The following is a 24,241-nucleotide window of genomic DNA, read 5'->3' as shown; positions in this document are numbered from 1 at the left end:
ATTTTACAGATGCAGATGGAGGTATTATCTCATGTTTGGCCAAAGATGTGTTCTCGGTGCTCGACAAAAGGAAACAGTGCAACAGCGCGGACATCACCATGCGGGTGTCCTATTTGGAGCTGTACAAAGAGGAGCTGCGTGACCTGCTGGAGCTCGGCACCTCCCACAAAGACCTTCAGATCAGGGATGACTTTAGGGGAAACACGGGTGAGATGAAAAACGTCGACTTTTGAAAAGTCTCTAGTTATTATGCAGGTATGTGACTTTTTGTTAGCCCTACCATCTCACATTTTTTGGTGGTACATGAAGTATACCTGGAATCTTTTTTCCTCTGTAAAAGCAGATGACTTTTTATAAACATTAAAAATTTGACAGTCTCAAAAATATGCAACTTTCTTGAATATTTTCTTACATTTGTTTAGATACGAATATTTTCTCTCATGAGTGACTTTGATGAACAATTTTCAACTTGAAACTCTCATTTTTTTGTCTGTTTGACGAAAGGGCACTCATCTATCTCTTTTGTCCTAACTATACAATTTGCCTGAAATTAGTATGTTTTTCTGAAAAAATAATTGAACGTTTTCAAATTTAAAATGCAGCAACGGTGTGTCATGTGTGAATTTTATTTTTACAAATTTGTGGCAGATTAAATCAACAAAACAACTACATATAACCAAAGCACGCAAGGCACTTCAGACAATTGTATTAAAAAAACAACAACAACAAACTTTACAATGTGACCCTCAAAAAAAGCTTTTTATCTTTAAAGGACAACCGACGTCTCCGGACAAGTTGTGTCCATAATTTGTAAAATGGCTTCAAATGACTTCTTCTGAGCGTATTTTTACAAAGATTCCACCGCATATAGCTATATTTTACGTTTTAAGACTCGCACTGAATATTCAGGAAGTCTTGTTTTTGAGTTGGTGACGAGTCTGTACGTGACGTCACTAAAGGATCGCCCTTTACCGTAAAAAAAGACGCATAGTAGCGGCCCTTCCATCACGTCAATGTATTTTGCTGTACTTGTTTGGTCCGGGGACCTCGTGTTGCACCCACAAGCCGCCAGAAGAGGGCGTCCAAGCGCCATATAAGGAATTTATCAGCCTGTGGAAACGGAGGTGGCCACAAGAGGTCGCCATTTTGTGCCTCTTTTTTTTTGGGTGAGAGATTTTCCCCCAATGTTGCCTCAAAATGGCACAAATAAATTATTTAATCGATTGCAAACATGTATGCTTTCCTCTTCAGAACTATTTGAATCATATTCATCACTGGATGTGGAACAAGAAAGCATATTCTCCGAATCTGAAGCCATTGTTTTGATTCACTAGCAATGCAAGACGTCTTGGCGTGACGTCACGAACTGGGGGCGGGACTTTCTGAAAATGCCCAATTCGCAGCTCAATTTTTTTGCAGATTTTGGACACTGATTTGTGGCAGGTTTTGGACACTTTAAGTCATTTTTATTGGTGTTTTGAATTTGACTAAAAATATCATACTACGTGTTTTGGGTATTTTAGATGCTATAAAACGTTTTTCTGGTGTCAGTTAAAAAACAAAAAAGTGACGTCGGTTGTCCTTTAAAAAATATCAAGTATTTTTTTCCTCAATAATATTTTTTAGGTGATTGTCTTTATGTCACCAACGTTTTTATCTTTAAAAAAATATCCAGCATTTTTTTCCTCAATAATAGTTTTTTAGGTGATTGTCTTTGTCCCCACCCAAAAAAGCTCATCTGTTATTTTTGTACGAGTTCTTTCAAAAATGTTTTTCTTCATTTATTTATTAAGTTTTAAATATTCTGCTTTACTCTAAAATATGTCTGAAATTATCATGATCATGGTTTCAATGCATTACTTAAAAAATGTAAGAAAAATCAACCAACTTGGATTTTGCAGATTTAACACCTGAGCCCATTTGTTGCTAACAGCAGTACCGAAATACTTTCGGACTTTTTTTAAATTAACGTGTGTATGTGTTTGTGCTCTTTTGTTGGTGTGCCCGCATAGTGGTTGTTGGTGCCAAAGAAGTCGCGGTCTCCTCGTGTGAGGAACTCCTCAACGTCCTGGAAGTGGGAAACGCTTTGCGCCAAACCGGAGCGACCCGTATGAACGAGCACTCGAGCCGCTCGCACACGGTCCTCACGCTGTGGCTGCGTCAGCGAGCCCCCGCCGGGCCCGACATCCCAGAGCGCCTCTCCAAGTTTTGCGTGGTGGACTTGGCGGGCTCGGAGCGCGTGGGCAAGACGGGTAACACAGGCGTCCGCTTTGAAGAGTCGGTGCACATCAACACGGGCCTCTTGGCGCTCGGAAACGTCATCCGGGCCCTGTCCCATCCCGGGCGGCAACGCAGTGCCTACGTTCCATACCGCCATGCCAAGATCACCCGGCTCCTACGTGACTCACTAGGGGGTAATGCCTGCACCCTCATGGTGGCGTGCGTCAGCCCTTCTCACCACAGTTTTGCCGAGAGCTTGAGCGTGCTCAAGTTTGCTTCCAAGTCTCGTCGCATTCGCCAACATGCTGAGTTGGCAACTCCCGAACTCGACTCTGAGGAGACGTTTACCGCCATGCTGACTTCTGAAGACCCGCCTAATAATGACAACCAGTCTCTCAGGAAGTCAGGAAGTAATTGTACGCCAGAACAGGAACTGGGCCAAAGAGAAGCATCTCCCTACCCATCACTGGTGCAGCAGGCTGCGGATCTTCTCGCCGAGGTCTACGGGCAAGACTTTCAAAACGAGGCTTTGAAACACAGAGTGCAAGAGTGGCAAAAGAGGGCAAAGGCCGCCCACCAATCACGTGGCAGAGATGACGTCAGATGGTCCGATGAAAGAGATTCGCCCCATTTGGTCACCATCGTACAGCTGAGACAGGACCTCAAGAAGTGTCAGGTATGTATGAAAAAATATCCCAACATCAACCATCACATCCACGCAATACCATCGCGCAGTGGTGGGCCGTGGATTTCATCGCTCGGTCTTCCGTAGTGCTACGTCTGAATCAATCCAGACTGAAAAAAGTGTGTGATTGACTACAAGTCCACTAGAGGGTGCCATTAGCCAGGAAATAACTGATCGACCTTTTTTAATAGTGTCCATTTTTTCTTGAAAAGTACGTCTTGAAATTTCTTTAACAGTAAATCTCCAACCAAATCCATTTCTTCTCCTCCTTCAGCCTTAACACAATATATTTTCTGATGCAACTCGCTACTGATACAGTGTGCTAGCTCTGGCCAGTATGTGCTTATCACTATCGGCTAGTGATACTATGATTGGCTAATGACTAGCCATTCATGTGTCTAGCCAATCATAGTTTGCGAATACTCTGACGTTTCCAGCGCCTTCCATATCAAAATCTGATTGGTTAGAGCAACAGTTTGACCGACACTTTTGATGCTCCAGGGCCTGCAGAACTGATTGTGAAGGCATCGAGGCCCTGGTAACAAATGATGGCTGCAATGTGATTGGTTAAATGCTTAAATACGGAAACACCTCTGGAAGCAGCGTAACATGGGAAAAGTATTGAAAGGAAGCTGAAAGACAATTCTGAATTATTTAATAAGATTTTATGGACAAAATATAATTAACATCAGTCCGTGATTCAGATGTGTTTAGGCCAGCAGAGAAAGCTTTTCAGGCCTTGACGATCCGCCACTGCCATCGCGTAGAGCAAGCAATCCTTTTTTTCCCAGGAATCTCTGGAAATGGAAGCCCAACGCGTAGCACAAAAAGATACCAAACTGCAACAAGTGCAAAAAGAAGTGCAGGAACTCTTACGGAAACAAAACGTCCTCTTGCAGACTTTTAGTGAAGAGAAGACACAGGTGAGACTGCCCGCTTACAGTATTCGTGTTGTCCTCAACGAACACTTGACGTCATATTCCCCGAATGCTGCCAAGATGGAGCGACTGGTGGACCAGCAGATTATCATTGACCGCCTTCGCTGCGACCTGATGGCTGTGCAGGGTAAAACCCCAGCGACCTCCTGCGGGGCTCACCGCAGACCACACTGTGCCAGCTTGATACGACCCAGCTGCGGACACGGGTTGATCCATAAGGTAGGTGCCATGTTAGCATAAGCATTAGCCTGTGTCATTGGATTTTCAAAGAGCAAATAGTGGAATTTGAAATCATACAACAGTCTAAATAGGTGCCACAAACAGATTTTTAAAAATGATTTGGTAATTGGATGTTTGTGTAGATTGGTCCCGGTTTCCCAGCCCAATCGCTGGAGAGGTTGATGGCAACTTTCAAGATGAGCAACGACCGTCTCCAGAGCGCGGAGGAGGTGAAGGATTTCTGTCCCGTGCTGAGGCAAACTGCGGCGGGACAAGGTCAAGAGAGGGAAAACATTGTTAGTGCACTCGGGTAAGGAAATACTTCAATATTTGTCAAGGATGCTTCATTGGTTTTCAATATGTTGCTGTTAGTGGATCGTGATGGCTACACCCTTGGTTTTTCTGTTCCTTTAATTTCCATCACGGCTAAAGATTCAATTATATTTCATTTGTTATTTATTATCTTTGAAGACAAAACAACAGAAGCAAAACTTCCCCTCCTGATTTGTTCAATTTCTATATAGTTAAATCCTATTTCTTTCTGTGTTTCTGTGTACTGTATTTTCTGCACTATAAGGCGCACCCATTTTTTTTTAAAAGCTGACCATACGCGTTATAATGCAGTGCTCCTTATATATGAAATTCATCTTTAAAATATGTCATTCATTGAAAGTGCGCCTGATGATGCGGTGCGCCTTATAGTCTGGAAAATCCTAAGTAATACGACAGTGATCCAATTATTTTCTCAGTGGATGATGGAGACAAATGTTTCTTAACATTTGGGCGGCAAAGATTACCGTATTTTCCAGTGTATAAGCCGCATCGAAAAGCCTTGATTTTCCTCAAAAGATGACCCTGCGCCTTATACGCAGGTGTGCCTTGTATGTGAAGTAATATTGAGCCACAATAGGTCTCGGAACCACTGTCAGTAGCCACCGACTGACTCAATTTGCCCCTTGTAGTAGAAGTTGTGCGTAACCCCAGCCTCTACTGTAGGGCCTTATAATGTGGGTGTGCCTTATATTTGGAAAACCTTTATATATTGTATTTATATATTTGGAATCTTTTTCTCATTCATTGAAGGTGCCCTTCGAGTCCGGTGCGCTTTAGATAAATAAAAAGTTTGAAAATAAAGCATTCATTGGGGGTGTGCCTTATACTCCAGTGCGCCTTATACATTAGAAAATACAGTACCTGCCTACAGAAACTGGTGGCGGAATTTAATATTATTATTGTTAATTAAGTGGCTGATAAAGTCATTAAAAAATATGTTTTTCGAAAATCAAATTAAATTTTGGAGGTGAAGGAGTTGGTTGCGACACCTTGGCGGTTCACAGATTTCTGACAGCTATCAAAACCTGATGCGGCGCCATCACGGCATCCTCACAAAATGTTCTTTCCGGTTCGCAACCATTCTAATCCTGATGGTGTCAAAATCCAACTTCAGATGCTCCTATTTCCTTCAAATTCTGCATTTTTATCCTCACGGCCTAATCTTATGATGTTGAATTCTTCATTCATCAGCTGGACCAGCAGGCAGAAGAAATCGTCTTTGAAAGAAAAGAGCTTCGCTCTGGACCAACCGCCAATGGAAAAGACACCGCCGGCCACTTGTACCACATCACTTTTTAAAATCTAAAATCCACAATATTCTTTTTCTTCATCACAATGTCATTCTTTTCATGTGTTTGTCCTCTCGCAGGGGCCAAACGACAAGCCACTGAGCACTGTCGCACCAAAGACCCGAGGCAGAGAGCCGGACTAATTCAGAGGAGGATCCAGATGTTGTCAGCAAGCATGTGCTTGAAAGAAGAGCTCGTCAAAGAGATGGAAAAAACCGGTGCGGACATTGACACGCGAACGTGCGACCGCATAGCGATTCGGAATCACCGACGTATTCTGCTCAACAGAGAAAGAAACTCTGGCGGCAGTCCGACGTGATGCTGGCGAGCGACGTGAAGACTCCGCTCTGGCCTGGCTGTCCGAGCAGAGCCGACAGGCCCGCTTGGCGCTGCGTCACAGCCTGCAGCACATGGATCTGCAGAGGGCGGAGCTGCAGAGAAGCCTCAGCCCAGAGAGCAGCGACAATTCTGCAGAGGCAGAGTCGGACAAGGTTGGTGTGAATTCTCCACTGCTCCTGGAACTCAAATACAGACACTCCCCAACTTACGAACGAGATACATTCCGAACGGTCGTTCGTAAGGTGAATTTGTTCGTAAGTTGCTTCAGTGTTAGAGAATACTACATATGTTACGACAAAAATGTTAGTATGTACCGTTGTTTGTAACTCGAATGTTCATAAGTAGGGGAGTGCATGTACAGCACTAAATTCAACATTATCAAGTTTGCTTCTGATCATACAATGAGGAGGAAACAACTGTGACAGCAAATGAGTGGACAATTCAAAATAACAAAACATTGGCAAAACAAAGATTGCAAAAATCCAATTTTATACCTCTAAATTATATTTGGGTGTAAGAAAAGAAAAACGAATTTATTTTGGAATTAAAAATACGATGTGGAGCGCCATTCCCGAATTTGTTTGGGTTTTGCTTTTTCTTGCAGGGGTGCTGATGAAGCGCTGGTCAGACCTGCATTTTGTATAGCTACCCCCATTTCAAGCTCAGATAACTCCAGCCCTATATAACTGAAGAATTAACTCTTCAGAATATAAGGTTTCTTACGCTGCATTGAATGTTTATGTTGTCCTGAAACTCAATATCCTGTGGGTCCTGGAATTTGAGTAAAAATGACAAAAACCCTGGCACTGGAGTGGACACATTTTTGCGCAGTGAATGAGTGAATATACAAGGGTGTCAAACTATTTTTTTGCCGCAGGCTACATTGTAGTTACAGATTCCTCTCGGGGGGCCGTTATGAATTTGAGGAAACCATTAGAATGTTTCATCCCTTCCACATATTACATATGGACTGCACAACAAATGAATGAATAACTAGTTTTCAAATTTGAAGTAAAAAAATATTGACTGTTATTGTGGTTTACATATGAGAATTTGAAATTTTGTTTCAGACTTTTGCTAATACATATCATGTAATTTCACAAGCTTGATTTGCTTTCGCGGGCCGAATAAAATGATGTGGTGGGCCCGATTTGGCCCCCGGGCGTTGACTTTGACACCAGTGGCCTAATACATCTAGATTTTGACTTTTTCATAGGCATCCATTGAAATAAATACTCCTGATGTTCATGGAAGATGGTGCGTTTTTGTTTTGCAGGTGAACAGTGTGCTCCAAAGCAGACTCAAAATGTGGCCAAAGGAAATGGTAAGGTGATGACACTGCAGCCATTTTGCATACACACCGTCTTCCTTTTAGTCAACTCCCACCGTGGTGGCCGCAGGCGCTTGAGCCTTTTTGGCTGGATGACGCAGAGGATCTGGAGCTGCAGAGGAGAGCAACTCAGCAGGAATTGAATGAGGAACTGAGCAAGAGCGAGGAGGTGCGCCGGCGCAGGGATGCGTGCATGCAGCGCAAAAAGGCACTGGAGACTGAGAGACTGCGCGCCAGTCAGGTTGGTTGACTCCATTTGCTTTTGCATCAACTTTTACCGAATGTGTTAAGCTTTCTGGCTGGCGGTCGGCCTCACGTTGCACAGGTGCAGGCTCTGTGCTCTTATTATGTTCTCCCTGTGTCTGCGTGGGTTTTTTCTGGGTAAACCGGTTTCCTCTCACATTCCAAAAACATGCGCGACAGGTTAATGGAACTCTCTAAATGGTCCCAAGGTGTGAGTGTGATTGTGAGTGTAACCGTATTTTTCTGCCATTGGCTGGCGACCAGTTCAGTTATGTTGTTTGCCAAAACAGCAGAACAAAGGCACACAAAAGATCTCAGTGCAATTAGATTTTTTTTGCATCAGAATCAACCGTATTTTCTGCGTGGTAAGGCGCTTCAGAATCATAATGAATTAACTAAATGACTGTCAAAAATGTGTCCACTCCAGTACCAAGTTTTTGTCATTGTCACTCAAATTCCAGGACCCACAGAATATTGAGTTTCAGGACCACATAAACATTCAATGCAGTGTAAGAAACCTTAGAAAAAGTTATTTCCTAATTTGTATGTTATATTAGCTTGAAATGAGGCCGGCTATCCAAAAGACAATGCAATACATACATATTGTTTTATATAGCGCTTTAACAGCAACTGAAGCTGGAACAAAGAGCTAACATGGAAAAAAGGGAAATGCTGCCCCCTTGCGGAAGGGATAAAAACATTGCCAGATGTCTGACCAGCGCTTTATCGGCACCCTCTGCAAGAAAAAAACAAAACCCGAACAAATTCTGGAATGGCACTCAACGTCATGCTTTTCGATTTCCAAATAAATTCCGGAATGGCAGTGAATGAGTTAAAACCGTTTTCCGATATCTGGCATGTAGAAAGTGGCATGGAGTTGCCACTAGATGGAGTTACACGACAGAAAGTACAATATGGCTTTATTTATAATAATGGTAATAAAAATAACAAAAACAATAAGCATAATAATAATAATAATAATACACATAATACGCCTTTTCAAACTCTCTAGGACACTTTACACTCACGAGATAAGAACTTTTTTTGTCGCACTTTCACAATCGTAGATGTAAAAAAGTGCATTACAAAGGAATGCAGAAAAAATATCCCGTCACTATAATAATAATAATGATAATAATAATAATAATGTCCTTGAGAGTTTTGAAAGGAGCTTATAAATGAAATGTATTTATCCTTTAAGTCATTCACTGCCAGTCACAAATTTATTCGGGAATTGAAATTATGACGTAGAGCGCCGTTCCCAAATTAGTTCGGTTTTGTTTTTTTCTTGCTTGGATGCCGATAAAGTGCTGGCCCTTCCACATGGGGCAGCATTTCCTTTTTTTCCATGTTAGCATTTTGTTCCAGCTTCAACTGTTGTTAAAGCGCTATATAAGACATTATGTATTGCATTGTATTTTAGACAGCCGCCCTCATTTCAAGCTCATATAACTCCAGACCCATATCACTTAGGAATTAACTTTTTCTGATAAAATAAGAGAGTGTAAGGTTTCTTACGCTGCATTGAATCTTTATGTCGTCCTAAGAGTCGATATTCTGTGGGTCCTGGAATACGAGTGACAATGACAAAAACCCTGGCATTGGGGTGGACACATTTTTGCACATCGTCTGGCAGTAAATGAGTTAATGTTGATTTATTGTGATTTTTTTTTTTCTTTTCATCAGACACGTTTCTGTCCGCAGTGTCAATCAAAAATGAACCTGATCATTCGTTTGCGTTTTCATACTTGGCCTTTACAGGTTTTGAATCAGGACCTGCTGCGCGTCTCAATGCGCTTGGAAACACTTGAGGAGAAGATAACAAGTGAGTCAAAGCAGACGTCCACAACAGAGCTGGAGTTTGAGAAAGACATGCTGAGAAAGAAGAGAGACGGCCTGGATTCCAAGCTCAAGGACAGCACGCTTCTCACTTTGGAGGTCAGCGTGAAGGGCGTGGTGGGGGAATGGGGTGTCCAAACTTTTTCCTTTATGGTCATTTGAGGGGCGGAGGTAATTTTCGCATGGTTTTAAAACAATACTAAAATCTGCAACACCGACTTCCATATTGGAGAGGGCACAACTTGTTTGCCATTTTCGGCGCTCGTCATGATCCTTTCTAATACATGTCAGCTATTCTATGGTTAGCATCACCGTTTGCCTATTGTTACCCCGCTCTGTCGACATCACACACACACAAAAAAAGGACATTTGTTGATCAGCTTTTATCGTTGTCAAGGAGGAGCAATTGGAAGAAGCTGTGCAGGTCCTGGAAGCGGAATTGGACTTCAAGCGGCGTTCCATCCAGGACAAGCAGGAGAAAGTCAAGAGCTCGACGCTAGGCAACAACGCGCGCGTCTCCGACGTCACAGAGAAGTTGAGGGCACTGTCGCAATCCCAAGCTTCCGAACTGCTTGTTAAATACTTCGGCAAAGTAAGAGCGCCCAATTCCTAATATTGTTTTATGATAAAAACAAGATTGTTATTTCATTTTTTTTAATTGAAAGATTTTGTATTATATCCTCTTGTTGAATTGTTTTTTTTTTTTCCTTTTTTGCTATAACTTTTGGTTCATTTTATGCTTTTACCGCTCAGTATTTTTATTTTTCAATAGTTTTTTTTCATGCTACAAACCCTTTTTTTATTTATTTTTTGATGATGTTGTTATTATTGTTATTTCATTTTACATGTCGATTTGTCCTCATGCATTCTCACCATACTTGTTTATTTACCTTTGGTGCCCCCTTTGTTCTCATTCACTGCCTGTCACAAATTTATTCGGGAATTGAAATTATGACGTAGAGCGCTGTTCCCAAATTAGTTCGGTTTTGTTTTTTTTCTTGCTCGGATGCCGATAAAGTGCTGGCCAGTCCTCTGGCAATGTTTTTCGCTTCCACAGGGGGCGGCATTTCCTTTTTTGTCCATGTTAGCATTTTGTTCCAGCTTCAACTGTCGCTAAAGCGCTATATAAGCCAATATGTATTGCATTGTATTTTAGACAGCCGCCCTCATTTCAAGCTCATATAACTCCAGACCCATATCACTTAGGAATTAACTTTTTCTGATAAAAGAAGAGAATGTAAGGTTTCTTACGCTGCATTGAATGTTTGTCGTCCTAAAAGTCAATATTCTGTTGCTCCTGGAATACGAGTGACAATGACAAAAACCCTGGCACTGGGGTGGACACATTTTTGCACATCGTCTGGCAGTAAATGAGTTAAAGTTCATTCATTGTGATTTTTTTTTTCTTTTCATCAGACACGTTTCTGTCCGCAGTGTCAATCAAAAATGAACCTGATCATTCGTTTGCCTTTTCATACTTGGCCTCCAGGTGGTGGACCTTCGTCAAACGCAAGCTTGTTTACGTCTATACTGTGAGGAACTGGAGATTTACTGTGCGGAGCAGGAGGCGGCGCGTGCTGAACTGGAGGCCGCCGTCCATAACTTGGCCTGGGATGCTGACCGCAGGCTCACCCAGCAGCAGCAAGAACACCACAGGAATATCCGCTTACTCCTAGGCAAACTCAAAGGTAAACACACACACACACACACACACATCCACCAGGTCCAGACTCCAAGATGGAACCAGCGCTGTACATTTAAAAGGAGCTGCTTTGATTGATTTGGCTGTGGTTTAAATAAACTGTGACCACACCCATAGCGACGCAGCCCTCCCTTTCATAGATCTGCTGGGCTGCACATGTCTCTGAAATGACCAATATTGGGTCAAATCCTCACTTCTACTCCTACTATGATCCAACATTTTGTTTTTGTATGGATTTCCGCCCGTTTTTAGAGGGCACTTCATCAAGAGAAGCAGAGGAGGCGATCACGAAGCGTCTGCAGAACCTGGAGAAGGAATTGTTCTTTTACAAGCACTGTAGCCGCAAGCTGAGGAAGCAGCTCAAAGAGTCCCAGTGCGCCGATCAAAACCTCTACGCGGAGGAAACCACCCCCGAACTGAATGGCTCCAAAGACCCCAAAAGATTCTCGCGTCAGCAAAGCCCATCTTCATCTTCGTCGTCAGCCGAGAACGCCAAGCCGCCCCTCGAGCACCAGATAGGTGCGATGGCCCGTTGCCATGGTTACAGCGAGCGCCGTCCGCCTGCCACCGTCGGATTGCGTCGGAGGAAGCTAAGAGGTCCGGCGGGGGCGGCGCGGGATTCCGTGATGGACACCGGCATCGAGATGTTGTCGGACGACTCGCTGGAAGCATCCACGGGCAGCGAAACGCCCGATTTGGTGGCAATGTGAGGTCAGTGGACTTTTACTCTTTTTTTTTTTTTTTTTTTTTTTACAATTGTATTTTGTTAGCTAAACAACTAAACATTGTATTCAGGTCAGGTTGGGATTATTGTGAAGTAGTTGTATTTTTATGAGATGTCATACATTATTTAAATTTACTTCATTTTCTTAACTCATTCACTGCCAGACTATGTGCAAAAATGTGTCCACTCTAGTGCCAGGGTTTTTGTCATTTTCACTCACATTGTAGGACTCACAGAATATTGAGTTTTAGGAATACGGTTCATAAATATTCTATGCAGCGTAAGAAACCTTAGACTCTTTCATCAGCAAAAAAGTCAATTCCTAAGTTATATGGGTCTGGAGTTATCTGAGCTTGAAATAGGGGCGGCTGTACAAAATACAATACAATACATACATATTGACTTCTATAACGCTTTAACAACAGCTGAAGCTGTAACAAAGCGCAAGTGCTTCCCCCTCGTGGAAGGGAAAAACATTGGCAGAGGTCTGACCAGTGCTTTATTGCCCCCCCCCCCATCCCGCAAGAAAAAAACCCGAACAAATTCAGGAATGGCGCTCCATGTCATGCTATTCAATTACTGAATACATTGGCAGTGAATGAGTTAAGTGATTTTTTTTTTTAGATCTGAGAAAAGTGTAATGCAATAATAATTCATATGAATCGTTTTGAGCCATGGTTTTAATTTGAATAATTTAAACGATAATATTTGAATAAAGTGCTAATTTTTTATAATTTATGTGAAAAAAATTAAACATAGAATGTAGATGTTGAAATATTAGACAGAAAATGATAATTAAATTTTTGAAATTGCACTTCACATAAAATATGGCTCAGAAAAGATTTAGCATGTAGGCCATCTTGTAAAATTACCGTATACTTTTTTTTTCCCCTCTTAATAATATGATTTTTTTTCTAAGTACTTCTAAGTAGTAAAAACAAACTCCAATATTCAGTTTATTTTGGATACATTTACTGATATGACATGAATAAAAAATAGATACTGTAATTGTACTGGATTAGAAATTGTCCGTCATGGGTGTGAACTTTCTTCCCAAAATTCCCAATTTGAACCTTCATATGATGACGCAGGAAACTTGCCTTGTATTGTTGAGTTTCGTAGTCGCATAAGTATTTACAATTCTTGAAATACTCTTAGGAGGATAATACTTAGTACAATGAGTTTGTTTGCTGTGTAATTCTTTAGTTTCAACATTTACATGGATAGTAATGTATTGATCGCTCCGGTTCATTTATTATTGTTGTCCTATGAGGCCACGGAATGTTGTAGCACACTATTCCTTTCGACGTAATTAATGTCCAGTCACCGCATTTCCAAATTGGGTGAAATCGCACCTGTTTTGATAATAGATGCGATGTCTCAGTAGTCTTCAGAAATAAATGCTGCACTGGAAATGAGGCCCCCTTTTTTTGTGGAAAAGGAATGTACAACACAAATTAAGGTGGGAGAAATACTTAACAAGTTACTCTTAAAGGACAACCAACGCCTCCGGACATGTTGTGGCCATAATTTGTAAAATCACTTCAAATGACTTCTACTGAGCGTATTTTACAAAGATTCCAACGCATATAGCTATATTTTACGTTTTAAGACTTGCGCTGAATATTCATGAAGTCTTGTTTTCGAGTTGATGACGATCCCCACGTGACGTCACGTTTGGAACGCCCCTGACCGAGAAAGCGACACACAATGCATTTTGGGTACTTTTTTTGGTCTGAAAACTTCGTGTTGATTGCGTAATTAGAAGGAAAAACATAAATAACGCTATGGTGAATCGTTGTGTGTTGCACCAAGACTACTATTTGATACTAGTTGACACAAATTCCCAGCAGACAAATCAGCCCATTTCCAACGGAGCTTGGGTGCCATCTTGTGCATTTTCCGGCACGCTACATTGGAGTCCAGATGCCTCAAAATGATACGGAAGAACTTCTTTAATCGATTGCAAACCTTTATGCTTTCCTCTTCAGAACTATTTGAATCATATTGAATCATATCAACAGTAGCCAAAATGGAACTGTATAGTGCCACTTAGCAGTTTTTTTTTTTTTTGACAACGATACTAGTGCAGCGTGTTCTACCGGAAACAAATTCCTTGTGTGTTCTACATACTTGGCAATAAAGATGATTCTGATTCTGATTCTGATAACTGGATGAGTAACAAGAAAGCATCTTCGCCGAATCTGAAGCCATTGTTTTGATTCTCAAGCAAGGCAAGACGTTTAGGTGTGATGTCACGAACAAGGGGGCGGGACCTTCAAAAACATCCAAGGTCATTTTGAAGTAGTTTTGGGATACTTTTATGTTTACAAAAAAATGGTGTTGGTTGTCCTTTAAGAGTCAGTTGATGAAACATACATGGCCACCACCGTTCTGAATCATAAATATTTGTATTCCCTTTTTCTTATAATTATTGATGAAAATTGACTCCTGGCACTACCTGTAGTTAAATAATTACACCTGATAGACATGTGATGGTCTTTGAATTTGAACAGTGTTTTCCAACAGCCACTTATTTTATTTTTATTATTCTTTGAACATGGGATGAATTTTTTTTTAATTGGCTTGAAATAAACGCCGTTTTTAATTTAATAATCCATGGTTTGGTGTCAACAGTTGTTTACTAGTAAGATATTATACTGTAATTGTGAAATCGTAAATAATATTTTTTAAACACATTCAAACTAACAATTAATTTTAAATGGTTCAAAAGGACAAAACTTTCTTTAGACTGAAAAAGTATTTTATTGACTTCTCAGTGGAGTGGATAAACAAGAACCATTTCTCATCTCCCAAGTCAGGGAGACATTTTGGCATTTTGAACCAACAGGCGCTTTTGTTGCTCTGCACTCGCGCCTGCAGGGGGCAGCACTGACGACCATGATGAGCGTGTGTTGAGAAAGGCATGCATTACCAAATGCTGACAATCCAATATTAAAAAAAAAAACAAAACGTGTTTGATTGTTGTTGGGTCTTCCAAATTACACTGTCAGAGATCCGCCTCATTACTTTTCTTCCCTCTCTTGTTACCCTGGCAACCACAAAAGCACAAACAATTTTGAATCACATATTTAAAATGTCACATAGGTGTAAAAAAAAGTAATAAAGGCGCTCCCCTACTTACGAACATTCAAGTTACGAACAACGGTACACACGAACATTTTTGTCTCTCCAGTTGTACATGTACATATCTTTATAGAGCATATATTTTTCAGTACAAACCAATACAAGTTACTTATACAAGTTTTAATCATACTTATATAATCCTTAAAGGACAACAGACGTCTCCGGACACGTTGTGTCCATAATTTGTAAAATGGCTTCAAATGACTTCTACTGAGCGTATTTTAATAAGATTCCACCGCATATAGCTATATTTTACGTTTTAAGACTCGCTCTGAATATCCAGGAAGTCTTGTTTTTGAGTTGGTGACGAGTCCGTATGTGACGTCATGAAAGGACAGCCCCCTGACCGTAAAAAAGACGCATTGTAGCGTCCTTCCATCACGTCAATGTATTTTGCTGTAAATGTTTGGTCTGAGAACCGTATTGCACCCAAAAGCCGCCAGAAGAGGGAGTCCAAGGTCCATTTAAGGAATTTATCAGCCTGTGGAAGTGGAGGTGGCCACTGGAGGTTGCCATTTTGTGCCTCTTTTCTGATGATCCATTGTTGCCCCAATGTTGCCTCAAAATGGCATGGAATAAATTCTTTAATCGATTGCAAACATGTATGCTTTCCTCTTCAGAACTATTTGAATCATATTCATAACTGGAGGTGTAACAAGAAAGCATATTCTCCGAATCTGAAGCCATTGTTTTGATTCTCCAGCAATGCAAGACGTCTTGGCGTGACGAGCGGGACTTTCTGAAAATGGCCAATTCGCAGCTCAATGTTTTGCAGATTTTGGACACTTTAAGTCATTTTTATTGGTGTTTTGCATTTGAATAAAAATATCATACTGCGTGTTCTGGGTATTTTAGATGCTATCAAACGTTTTTCTGATGTCAGTTAAAAAACAAAAAAGTGACGTCGGTTGTCCTTTAATCATACTTATATAAGCCTTAAATATACATTCCATACAGACTATAGCCCTGAAGCAACAAATTCACCTTACGAACAACCGTTTCGAATGTATCTTGTTCGCAAGTTGGGGAGCGTCTGTACATTGAACAATAAAAACATTTCAAACTGCTCATTCTTCAAGAATGCCTGAGACATAATGGAAAAGGGACAGCTTCTATTCTAGTCATTATGCATGAATGCGTACTAAAAAAAAAAAAAAAAACTTCATCAATACTGTTTTTAACACATTATTAAGGCCCACCTTCAATAAATGACCTGTCTTATTGATAGGGTGCACTGTATTATCAGGCGCATCATAACTTTGCTGCTGTGTTACTTTCGGATTGAGTGAACGCTGGTGCGAATGAAAAAAAAAAGTTCTGATCCCGTGACTGTAAAGTGTCCTTGAGAGTTTTGAAAGGCGCTTAGAAATTAAGTGTATTATTATGATTATTACAATAGTGGTTGCAGTTGCATTATAGATCCACTACATGGAGGTACGCTAAAGGGAATACAAATCAATACAACATAACGTAGAGCTTTCACTACTGCTGCAGCTGTATGTAACTCTTAATGTGCGGGTAATTCACCGCACATTTTTGATCATTTTGTTTCTGTGAATGTTTGAATAGCAGATGCCGGTCTGACTTTTTAAGAGGAACTACAGCGTAACAACTTCTGGTACCTGATGTTTGGGCTGTTCGGACTGCAGAGATTTGACTTTAGATCGTTCTTGCTCCAGGGCAGCATGTAGTAAGGTCACCTAAAAAAAAAAAAAGTTTCAACCCCCCTGTCTTTAAATTTGACACATTTTAACCATTTTTATTGTGATTTCTGCTATGACAAACCTGTTGTGTGAGTCATTTACAAATAATTGCAAGAGGAAGTGCTAGTAGCCGACCTGCGATGAGAGTTCCTCTTTGATATGTAGTAGCTCCTCCACTTGCAGTAGGATTTCTGCTTTGTCTTTCACTATACACACACACACACACACACACACACACACACACACACACACACACACACACACACACACACACACACACACACACACACACACACACACACACACACACGTCAAAACAACTCACCCATGTTACCCTAAAAATGCCCCATTGCTCGCTTGATGCGGACATATACTGTATTGGAAAATACCAGTGAAGTGCTAGTGGACAGGCCCACAATACAATACATATTGATTTAACAACAGCTGAGGCTGCAACAAAACACACACACACACACACACACACACACACACACACACACACACAAAACATCGTCAAAACAACCCACCCATGTTACCCTAAAAATGCCCCTTGCTAGCTTGATGCTAAAATACTGCATATTGGAAAATACCAATGATGTGCTAGTGGACAGACACGGCACAAAAAAAAAACATTGTCAAAACTGCCGCTGCTCACCTACAGAAAAACCTATCCTGTGACTGTAAAGTGACCTTAATAGTTTTGAAAGGTGCTTATAAATGAAATGTATTATTATTAGCTATCTGTTAACCATCTATTAGCAGTCTAGCTAGATATCTATCTATCTATCTATCTAGCTCGCTATCTATTCGTGGTCTCGCTAACTATCTATTAGCTAGCCAGCTTTCTATCTATTTGACGTATGTATTATTGTTATTATTAGCTATTTATTAGCTAGGTAGCTTTCTATCTATTTGAGGTACGTATTATTGTTATTATTATTAGCTATATATTAGCTAGCTAGCTAGCTTTCTATCTATTTGAGTTATTCCGGGTTGGGTAAACGCTGGCACGTGTGGCTGCCGCTGCTCACCCACAGAAAAACTTTAAGTGACCTTGAGAGTTTTGAAAGGCGCTTAGAAATGAAATGTATTATTATTATTATTATTATTATTGAGGTTGTGTACGCATGTTGTGTGATGTGATTGACTGGCACCCTGACTTTTGCTCCAACCGAGTAGATCAGCACAATAGACAACATACCCGCCCCCGTGACCCCTCCACTCACTCTCTCCTTGCTGAAGCATCTTGAGAAGTTGCCCGTTTCTGACTTTCACCTCCTTGTGTTTGACCTGGGAGACACGATGCAAGTTGTCAGTGTGTCTCAATTGTTTGTCCACACTGTACGAGGCTCTGGGGGGAGGGTCCCACCTCCCACTGCGCGATGGTCTTTTTCAGCTCACGGATCTCTTGGTCCTTCTTCTCCAGCTCATACTTCAGCTGCTCGGCACGAGGGTCCTTCCGGGAAAGGAGGTGAGGAAGTGTGAGAAAAATACAGGTACAGACAGACGCTAGCCACCTTACGAACGAGATACGTTCCGAATGGTCGTTCGTAAGGTGAATTTGGTCGTAAGTTGCTTCAGTGCTATATTTTGTATGGAATGTATGTTCAGGTCAAACACTGCACGGGGAAGTAGAAAACACCGACGCTCTAACAGTCATAAAATAAATTCACATCAACTGTAGTACGACGGCATTGATCCTTGGGTCTTCAGTAAGCCATTACTGAAGCTGCTAACACGGCATTACTGAATGACGTGCCAGCAGCCATTACTTTTTGCTATGCATCGCATCCTCCTGGAGCGTCAACTAGGAAGGGGGATTTCCTCCCCGCCCAAATACTCGACGCAGCCAATCGTAAGCGAGCTCGGCCGGAAAGAGGCAAAATCTAACAGCATCTCTGTGCGAACATTTTTCGACATACTTGATCCGCAAAAATGTTGGTATGTACTGTTATTCTTAACTCGAATGTTTGGAAATTGGGGAGTGTCTGTATTATATTGTCCAAAAATATGAATACATTTAGTTCCTTTTGTTTTTGTTTTTTTTTGGGATGTGCACACACTCACTGGCTCATGTTCCCCAGAGGGGTCGCCTTCATGTCTGCCATTATACTGCTTGCGTTTCTTCTCCCGCTGGATTATTCGGCTGACGTCGTCCTGCAGCTTGTGAAAGAAACGCTCTTCCTGGCCCAATCCCAGAGCGGAGTTGGGCGCCTCCTAGTGTACCATGTATCAAAAGTGGTGTCGGACATTAGTTCTGGTTTTATTTACAAATTACATTCACCAATGGATTTCTTCAGCCGTCATCTGTACTTCTTTAAAGGTGGTGATGTTCGCTCCTCATCCGAAAAGCTTCATCAGCGAACTAAAATTGTGCTGGATGCGCCTGATAATACAGTGCACCCTATCAATAAAGTTGTTCCCAATGGACAGAGGTGGCGCTGCCATACGCCTGCTCATATAGGTCCCTGCTCTAAGGTTGGGGGAGCAGTACACTAATCCCTGAAGCTAATCTGATTACTTCTTTGGTTCTGTTTGATAATGTTCTGCGACTGTCCCCGATTGCCTCATTCACTCGACCATTCGCTCTAATAAGGCAATCAGGGCCAGTCATAGAACATAATCAGACAGGACAAAAGAAGTAATCAGATTAGCTTCAGGGTGTAGTCCACTGCTCCCCCCAACCTTAGAGCAGGTACCTTACAAAGTAGAGGTCTGGCACAGCCACCTCTGTCCATTAGAGTCAGAGCTACCAGCACAACTTTAGTTCGCTGACGAAGCTTTTCGGATGAGGAGCGAAACGGCCGACACCTTTAAAGAAGTACAGATGACGGCTGAAGAAACATTTTCATCGATGGACCACTCCTGTACGACTGAGAGCTTACACAGATTCACCAATGAAACGAATCACATTTAAAATCTGATTGAAAATGTCCAACTGTTTACATGGCCCATGTGCCAATCACTGCCCACGGTGGCGCGAGATGCTCACCTCTTTCTCCTGTCTCCGGTTCACGTGCTCTACAAAGACCAAGAGTACATCAATTCTGCATATTTAAAGCATTCTCGGTGATATGATCTTGGAGTTTGTCTGACCTGCGCTGCCTTCAGCCTGGAAGTCCTGCAAAGAGACTGTCTTTTTGTCTTTAACCTGCGCGTTCTTTTTCTTCTTTTCCTTGCCGCCATCTTTGCGGGACGTTGGTGAGGGCGCGTGGTTGCTGCTGCTGCCTCCTTGCTGAAAAAAAGGTGATCAATGCAGAAGTTAGTTTCTTTGCTAACAATTTAAGACTTTTTTGAGGTATGCTAACAGATAATGCAATTGTATCACTGTACAGTACATGTAAAACCGAAGTGAACGCTGATGCAGCTCGTGTAAGATTACAGATGCTCCCCAATTTAAGAACATTCGAGTTACGAACTACAGTACATACGTTTTTTGTAACATGTATTCTCTCCAGTTGTACATGTACATATCTTTATAGAGCATATATTTTACTAAATGTTTATTTTTTCAGTACAAACCAATACAGGTTACTTATACAAGCCTTATATAAACCTTAAACATACTTATGTAAACCTTAAAGGACAACCGACGTCTCCGGACAAGTTGTGTCCATAATTTGTAAAATGGCTTCAAATGACTTCTACTGAGCGTATTTTACAAAGATTCCACCGCATATAGCTATATTTTACGTTTTAAGACGCGCACTGAATATTCCGTAAGTCTTGTTTTTGAGTTGGTGACGAGTCCATACGTGACATCACGAAAGGACCGCCCCCTGACCGAGAAAGGACGTACCTTGCATCACCTCAATGCATTTTGCGGTACTTTGTTTGGTCTGAAAACTTCGTGTTGATGGCGAAATTAGAAGGAAAACGCATAAATAACGAGCTGGTGAATCGTTGTGTGTTAGGCCAAGACTTCTACAGTGTATTTGATGTTTGCTTATAAAACGTCCCAAGAAACAATTTACACAGAGCTTTGTCGCCCTCTTCTGCCTTTTTTTTTGGGTACTGTGAGTACTAAAGAGTTTGTCACTACATTTCTATCCAGATGCCTCAAAATGACCAGAATAAATACTTTAATCGATTGCAAACATGTATGCTTTCCTCTTCAGAACTATTTGAATCATATTCATAACTGGATGAGTAACACGAAAGCATCTTCTCCAAATCTGAAGCCATTGTTTTGATTCTCGAGCAAGGCAAGACGTCTTGGGGTGACACCACGAACAAGGGGGCGGGACCTTCTGAAACTGGCCACTTCCGGGTTCAATTTGAAGTAGTTTTGGGACACTTCACTCCTTTTTATTGGTGCTTTGCATTTGACTAAAAATACTGCGTGTTTTGGGTATTTTAGATGCTATAAAACGTTTTTATGATGTCAGTTAGGAAACAAAAAAAGTGATGTCGGTTGTCCTTTAAACATACATTCCGTACAAAATAACACTGAAGCAATTTACGAATGAATTCACCTTACGAACGACCGCTCGGAATGCATCTGGTTCGCAAATTACGGAGCATCTGTATATACAGCGGTTATCTTATTTTTCAGTTAATTTTCCAAAATGTATTTGGAAATATTGAGCAGTATACATGTAGTGTGTATGCTTGTTGGAAGTACCTGTTTGTTTTGTTCGTACTCCAGTTTGCTCAGAATCAAGGCCTTCTCCAAATCTGCCTCGTACATCTCGGATGTCATCTGAGGTGAGAATAATGACATTAGATTGGATTGGATTAGCCTTTATTAGTCTCACAGTGAAGCAATTGACATTTCACAGCTGCTAAGTGATGAAAGGAAGAAGTAGAACAACAAAATACAGGAGCTGCTGTAAAGGCAGCCACTCTCGTGCCGCCATCTTGGAGTCAAAACAACAAAACAAAATAAACAATAATGTGAAACAACACAAAAGATACAGTCATGCAATCTTAAACACTCTTTGGACCCTCTGTTGTATGAAGCAATTCTAGATGAAAGGAGAGAGGATCAAAGCCTCGTTTTCACCAGTGAATCAGGGACGTCGTGGTGAAATGCGCACGTCTGCTACAAGCTAAGTTTTGAAAGCAAACATGAAGCTATATCATCCATTGATGGAAAGAGATTGTCTCACATCTCCTGTCCCACATTAATCCGCTTCAATTCCAAGCCGCGACAGTTCCATATACGCATCAGCACACACACATAAATGAGCTTGACGTGATCCTTTCTTACCTGCTCGTCCCTCTGCTTCCACTGCTGCCAGCCCTGCTGGGATGATGGAGTAGCCGAAGGGGCGGCGCTGAGGAGCTCGCTGGCTATTCCCGAAAGCGTCATGCTAGGTGGCGGGCCGTGAGACTTCTGCGGGATCTTCTTGAAGGCCAGATTGCGTAGCTGAGAGGGAGTCATCGCACATGGTAGCTGAAGTCTATTGCGTCGCTTGGGTCAAAGGTCATTCAGATGCCATGCTTATCGCCAAATCAAAAGTGATTTCACTGCACTTTTTTCATATAGAGTCCAGTCGAATGGATATAGAGAACAGGCATCTCCAGCAGTGGCTCATTCACATGTGACTTCAGTCAATCACAAAAACTCAGCATAGATGGTATAGAATTATTGTTGATCCTTCACAGACATGTTATTAAAACCCGAAACTCTCACCTCGTTTGCTTCACTCTGCTGCTGTTCCTTCTTCTTCTTCTTTTTCTTGTCTTTCTTCTTGTCGTTGCCCTGAGATGCTTTAGTCCCTCCGGATTTTTCCGAGCGCTGCTTCCTGGAGCCGCCTTTATTTGGAATCTTCCCGGCCTCAGAATTGTCTGAGTCGGAGTCCGAGTCGATCTGAAGGAGGGCGAAGCGCGAGGCGGTGGTGGGGACCATGATGGTTGTTGACGATGCCATTGAGGAAGGCTAAAACTGATGAGGAGAGAAGGGACGCTTCGGTGAGATTAATATTAGAGTCACTACTATTTTGATTTAACATTGAGACTTAATATTTGTCGTTTGACGGGCGGCTAGGTGCGCATAGCGTCGTCGCTTTTACGAAACCTAAAGCCGGCTTCTTTTTCGTTTTAGCGCTTCAAAAATTACTTGCATAACGACACACAACAATCAACAAGGCTAATTATCACTTACGATGTTGTTTTCCCAATGCAATCGGGCACTTGTAGAAAAGTTATCTCAAGTCTTACTTTCACCTGTTAGAGAAGAAAGGATGAGCTGTTCCTTGCTAGCTGTTAGCTGGTGTGGGTACGGAAAGTTAGGAGTGCCCAAAAGGATTCTGTCCCTTTTTCGAATACTACCTTGTGGGTAATTAAAACTCGCTCGCTTTAATATAAATTAAAATACTATGAAACCTATTTGTTTCAAACCCATCCGTGACAAACTGAATTACTTTATAAGATAACCTTCCTACTTAAACATTATCCTTTCATCACTTTGCTGCTGTGAAATGTAAATTTCTCCACTGTGAGACTAATAAAGGCATATCCAATCCAATCCAATCCAATCAACCCCATTTGATATTGATTTTGTAAACTATAATTTTAACGCATTAAATCAATATGTATTGTATTCCAATTTAAGATGATTATATCGTCTATTAATTTATATTGTACTTATTTAATCTGAATAATTTTGCATTATGTAAATATTATTTTTTTGTAAAAGTATGGTATTTATTCTTTTTTATGCCAGGTGCGTATTTTTTTATTTATATTTTATTGGGATGTTTGATGTTATTGGGATTTTTTACATTAATACAGAGAATTGCATTTTTTTCTATCCATATTAAATGTATTCTTTTCATTAATATATTACATTCCATACTAATCTAGATGTGTGTTTACTTTATCTTTAAAGAAATTGTTTCTTTTCATTAAATGTTTTAATGTTTTTTTAGAAATACTACTACTACCACCACCACTACTACTACTACTACTACTACTACTACTACTAATAATAATAATAATAATAATAATAATAATAATAATAATAATAATAATAATAATTCTACTACTACTACTACTACTAATAATAATAATAATAATAATAATGTGCTCAATTTTTTTGGTACATTTTCTAAATAATATATGGATGCATGCGTCTGTGTAAGCTCTCAGTCATACAGGAGAGGTCCATCGATGAAAAGGTTCCTTCAGCCGTCATCTGTACTTCTTTGAAGGTGTCGGGCATTTCGCTCCTCATCCGAAAAGCTTCGTTCGCAAACAAAATTATTACTCGTAGTAATGTATTTTTTAGTAAGTAGGGATATGTATAGGGCCTAAACTACCAGTAAGAATTTAGTTTGCTGACGAAGTTTCTTGGATAAGAAGCAAAACTTCAAAGAATATATATATTTATATTATTTTGAAATTACTGTACGGGTAAGAAAATGTGCAGCTCCTTTCAGCAGTGGTTATTCATGAACTTATTGTCGACCAAAAAAAATGTGCAGAAACAAATTTTGTGAATTTTTTTCCCCACAGATTGGATTCTATGCAAAATAACCAACCAGAGAGCCCGTCTGACACATCAGCTGCCAAGTGGAACTAAAG

General features: G+C 41.0%; 3 protein-coding genes across 6 annotated transcripts in view; 2 read left to right on the top strand and 1 right to left on the bottom strand.

The window, feature by feature from the left end:
* LOC148899122 (kinesin-like protein KIF27) overlaps nt 1-24,211 on the top strand; it is a 25,549-nt gene extending 1,338 nt beyond the window's left edge. The window contains exons 2-17 of the mRNA XM_088994154.1: nt 10-207; nt 2,013-2,896; nt 3,697-3,828; nt 3,904-4,062; nt 4,206-4,372; nt 5,587-5,675; nt 5,765-5,902; nt 5,973-6,175; nt 7,300-7,347; nt 7,424-7,594; nt 9,358-9,534; nt 9,833-10,027; nt 10,925-11,123; nt 11,390-11,848; nt 19,958-19,972; nt 24,173-24,211. Coding sequence (XP_088850280.1) covers nt 10-207; nt 2,013-2,896; nt 3,697-3,828; nt 3,904-4,062; nt 4,206-4,372; nt 5,587-5,675; nt 5,765-5,902; nt 5,973-6,175; nt 7,300-7,347; nt 7,424-7,594; nt 9,358-9,534; nt 9,833-10,027; nt 10,925-11,123; nt 11,390-11,847 — 3,218 coding nt within the window. The 3' untranslated portion in view covers nt 11,848; nt 19,958-19,972; nt 24,173-24,211. The remainder of the gene's footprint in view (nt 1-9; nt 208-2,012; nt 2,897-3,696; nt 3,829-3,903; nt 4,063-4,205; nt 4,373-5,586; nt 5,676-5,764; nt 5,903-5,972; nt 6,176-7,299; nt 7,348-7,423; nt 7,595-9,357; nt 9,535-9,832; nt 10,028-10,924; nt 11,124-11,389; nt 11,849-19,957; nt 19,973-24,172) is intronic.
* Nucleotides 1-24,241, top strand: part of frmd3 (FERM domain containing 3) — a 144,673-nt gene that overhangs the window by 55,793 nt on the left and 64,639 nt on the right. For 2 of the 3 annotated variants that reach the window (XM_088994160.1, XM_088994157.1), the window contains exons 1-2: nt 22,522-22,627; nt 24,173-24,241. The exons of the other annotated variant lie outside the window; for it this stretch is intronic. The gene's annotated coding sequence lies outside the window, so the exon portion shown is untranslated. Of the gene's footprint in view, nt 1-22,521; nt 22,628-24,172 lie in introns of those variants that run through there. 3 annotated transcript variants of the gene reach the window in all.
* On the bottom strand, nt 14,628-22,956 carry gkap1 (G kinase anchoring protein 1). Of its 2 annotated transcripts, none has more exons than XM_088994164.1 (12): nt 22,883-22,956; nt 22,350-22,601; nt 21,924-22,082; nt 21,336-21,413; nt 19,808-19,946; nt 19,704-19,732; nt 18,779-18,928; nt 18,081-18,167; nt 17,938-18,001; nt 16,847-16,917; nt 16,631-16,708; nt 14,628-14,913 (listed from the first exon to the last, which is right to left on the bottom strand). In XM_088994164.1, exons 2-12 carry the CDS (start codon nt 22,584-22,586, stop codon nt 14,872-14,874), a joined length of 1,134 nt encoding a protein of 377 aa, XP_088850290.1. In that variant the 5' UTR covers nt 22,587-22,601; nt 22,883-22,956; the 3' UTR covers nt 14,628-14,871. The 2 variants fall into 2 exon arrangements, with proteins under 2 accessions (XP_088850290.1, XP_088850289.1); XM_088994163.1 differs by having other exon boundaries at nt 22,821-22,933.

This window comes from Hippocampus bargibanti, linkage group LG04 (genome assembly GCF_051943395.1).
Source record: "Hippocampus bargibanti isolate YZ-2025 linkage group LG04, ASM5194339v1, whole genome shotgun sequence".
NCBI lineage: Eukaryota > Metazoa > Chordata > Actinopteri > Syngnathiformes > Syngnathidae > Hippocampus > Hippocampus bargibanti.
The sequence above is the reverse complement of the archived record's forward strand: the minus strand, read 5'-3'. Positions and strand labels throughout refer to the sequence as shown.